This window comes from Empidonax traillii, unplaced genomic scaffold (assembly GCF_003031625.1).
Source record: "Empidonax traillii isolate 1590-97213 ecotype Southwest subspecies unplaced genomic scaffold, ASM303162v1 scaffold900:size397343, whole genome shotgun sequence".
Taxonomy (NCBI): domain Eukaryota; kingdom Metazoa; phylum Chordata; class Aves; order Passeriformes; family Tyrannidae; genus Empidonax; species Empidonax traillii.
This window is the reverse complement of record NW_020956093.1, coordinates 10,761-13,240: the sequence shown is the minus strand read 5'-3', so window position 1 is coordinate 13,240 and position 2,480 is coordinate 10,761. Positions and strand designations below refer to the sequence as shown.

At 38.5% G+C, this 2,480-nt stretch overlaps 1 protein-coding gene across 1 annotated transcript in view; it reads right to left on the bottom strand.

Annotated features, from left to right (window-relative positions):
- LOC114067330 (protein mono-ADP-ribosyltransferase PARP14-like) overlaps positions 1-2,480 on the bottom strand; it is a gene marked incomplete at its 5' end in the record, with an annotated part of 18,156 nt that overhangs the window by 4,921 nt on the left and 10,755 nt on the right. The window contains 4 exons of the mRNA XM_027902656.1: positions 96-302; positions 435-602; positions 1,422-1,484; positions 2,175-2,324. Of these exons, the coding sequence (XP_027758457.1) occupies positions 96-302; positions 435-602; positions 1,422-1,484; positions 2,175-2,324 (588 nt within the window). The remainder of the gene's footprint in view (positions 1-95; positions 303-434; positions 603-1,421; positions 1,485-2,174; positions 2,325-2,480) is intronic.

The following is a 2,480-nucleotide window of genomic DNA, read 5'->3' as shown; positions in this document are numbered from 1 at the left end:
CCCAAAAGAAGGCTGTAGATAAATATATGTCAATTATTAGTTGTAAACAGAAGAACTCCAATTTGCCCATGCACACAGAAAATCCACCTACTTACATTTAAACACAGAAAACCATGAATCTGCGGTGGATGAATCCAAATCTTCTCTTTTCTTCATGCTTTCATAAAAGTCCTTCAGCATATTTGTCTGGAAGATGACGATTTTAATTGTCTGCAAATGCTGTACTGATTTTTTGCTTGCAAACTCTACTATGGCATCCAACATTTCATCAGCCACCTTTGCTGGACTCTGTCCTGCTTGACCTAAACAAAAAGAAAAGGCACGTAGCAGTGAACAGTTTCCTGTACAAGTCTACTGTTCTCCATATTAACTTTTCCCCAGTTTCTGAACTATCCCCATCACAGCCCTCGTTGCTTCCCCAAGAAAACACAAACCTGTTCCAATAGCTGGGAAGGCAACAGATTTGTACATCTTTTGCTCACACTCCTTAAGCACTTTGGAGACCTGACACTTCACGTCGTTACTGGAAAGCAAGTGAATGATTTTACTGCACAACAGATTTCCACCCTGTGTAGTAATAAAGGCACTTTGATGCTGCCCAGCTGGAAGAGAGAAGATAAAGAAGGAGAGACTTTTAAAGTGCCTTTCTCTTCTGGTAGGACAGCTGGTTATACTGATCCTTGAAGAGAACATGAAAAAGGGGAAAGAGATCTACTGCAAGCTACATTATTCTGGGTTTCACTGATTCTCTGGTTTTCTGTGTAAATACAGAATGCAGAGATTCTTTAAGGAATCAGTTCAAGTAAATGTGTGAGATCTCAATTTCCTGAGATCTCTGCTACAAAGCAGTTTCCTATTTAAGAATTTCCAATTTAAGAATTATTAAATTTGCAATTTAAGAATTTAGGATGACTTTAAATACAGCTCACTTTTATTTAAAAGCATGCCAAAGTCATTTCTATGAGAAATCCTTTCTTAGGCCACTGCTTTTTTTATGAGCCTTTCTCTGCTCATAGAGGCCAACCCCAGGGAGCTGGAATTTTACGGCTCTACTCTTCTGCCAGAATGCAGAGAACAGAGGAATTATGATCAGGGTTGTCCTGGTTTCAGCTGGGATAGAGTTAATTTTCTTCTTAGCAGCTGGTATAGGGCCGTGTTTTGGATCCAGGATGACAATAATGTGCATAACACACTGATGTCTAAGTTGTTGCTAAACAACTGGGAAAAGAAAAATTCTCAAAGTAGGTGTCAAAACAGGAAGGGGACTTTTCAAAATTCCTGAAAGTGAAAGCTGTCTTTTTCAGGTAAAACAGTTATGCCATCAGAATAGAGAATTACAAAACAACTTTACATTTTCAGAGAGAACAACAATACACAAATTAATCAAACCAAAAAGTGTGCCTCAACATGCATCAACATACCATACTGAGCACATTCGTTTACCACCTGGCAACCAGCAGCATCCATAATGGCTTTGAAGACTCCTTAAATCACACAAGAAAAGCACAGGCATTCGTTAAGTCACCTATCTCGACTCAAAACTCTGCCCAACTTCTCTACTCTACAAATGCCCTGAATTCTTGTATGGCAAGATCCCACAAAGTGCAAAACCTTGACCGTTCCCCTAAGTACCCTCCATGACACACTGCACTGGCTGCAGACACAACACTGCCTTCACTGCTGATTACAAATCATTAAGAACAACTCCTATTTCATCGTTTCACCAGCTAAACCCATATGACCTTCACCAAACTCTCCCATGGCTTTGCATTTTATCATTTGGTATCTTTCATGTGTCTCATTCTCAGTGTCAGAACCCTCTGCTTCTTACAGGTCAATTTACTTAACCAGGACTTTGCCTTAGAATGAAACATTTTAGGACAAGAGCAGTTTTTCAGAATTCTCCTAGATCTGAAAATTCCCTTTTATTTAAACATTTTTGGTTTCAAGCAAGAAAAATCTGGTCAGATGCCTTCTACTTGGAAACTAAATCAAATATTCAGTACATGCAAAAAAGCTATTTAAGATCTATATCAGGATTAATCACAAATCCCTCCCTCTCTGATCTGAAAAATATTTCATAAAAATTTCCTGTATGGACAATTCTTTCCCCTACCCCCTTCTAAAACCTAACTCTAATTTATCCCTAAAGAACTACATCTTTAATACAATACCTGTTTTGACATCAAAAGACGGATTTGCTATGTTTACAATAACCTCTGTATCTTCCTTGGTAATATCTCCACTAAGTACTTGGAGTGTGATGGAACCAATCTTCATTTCATAAACTCCCAAGACTTCAGTAGAAACAGGGCTAGTGAAACCTGCAAGGGAAAGAACGTATCTTCAATCACTTCTCCTCTACCTTGGGATATTATTCTCTTCCACTGATGGAAACTTCTATTTATCCTTTTAAGGAATACGCTCTAGATCAGTTTGATGGATGTACACTGCCTCTGCTTTTCTCTTGACTCCATTTC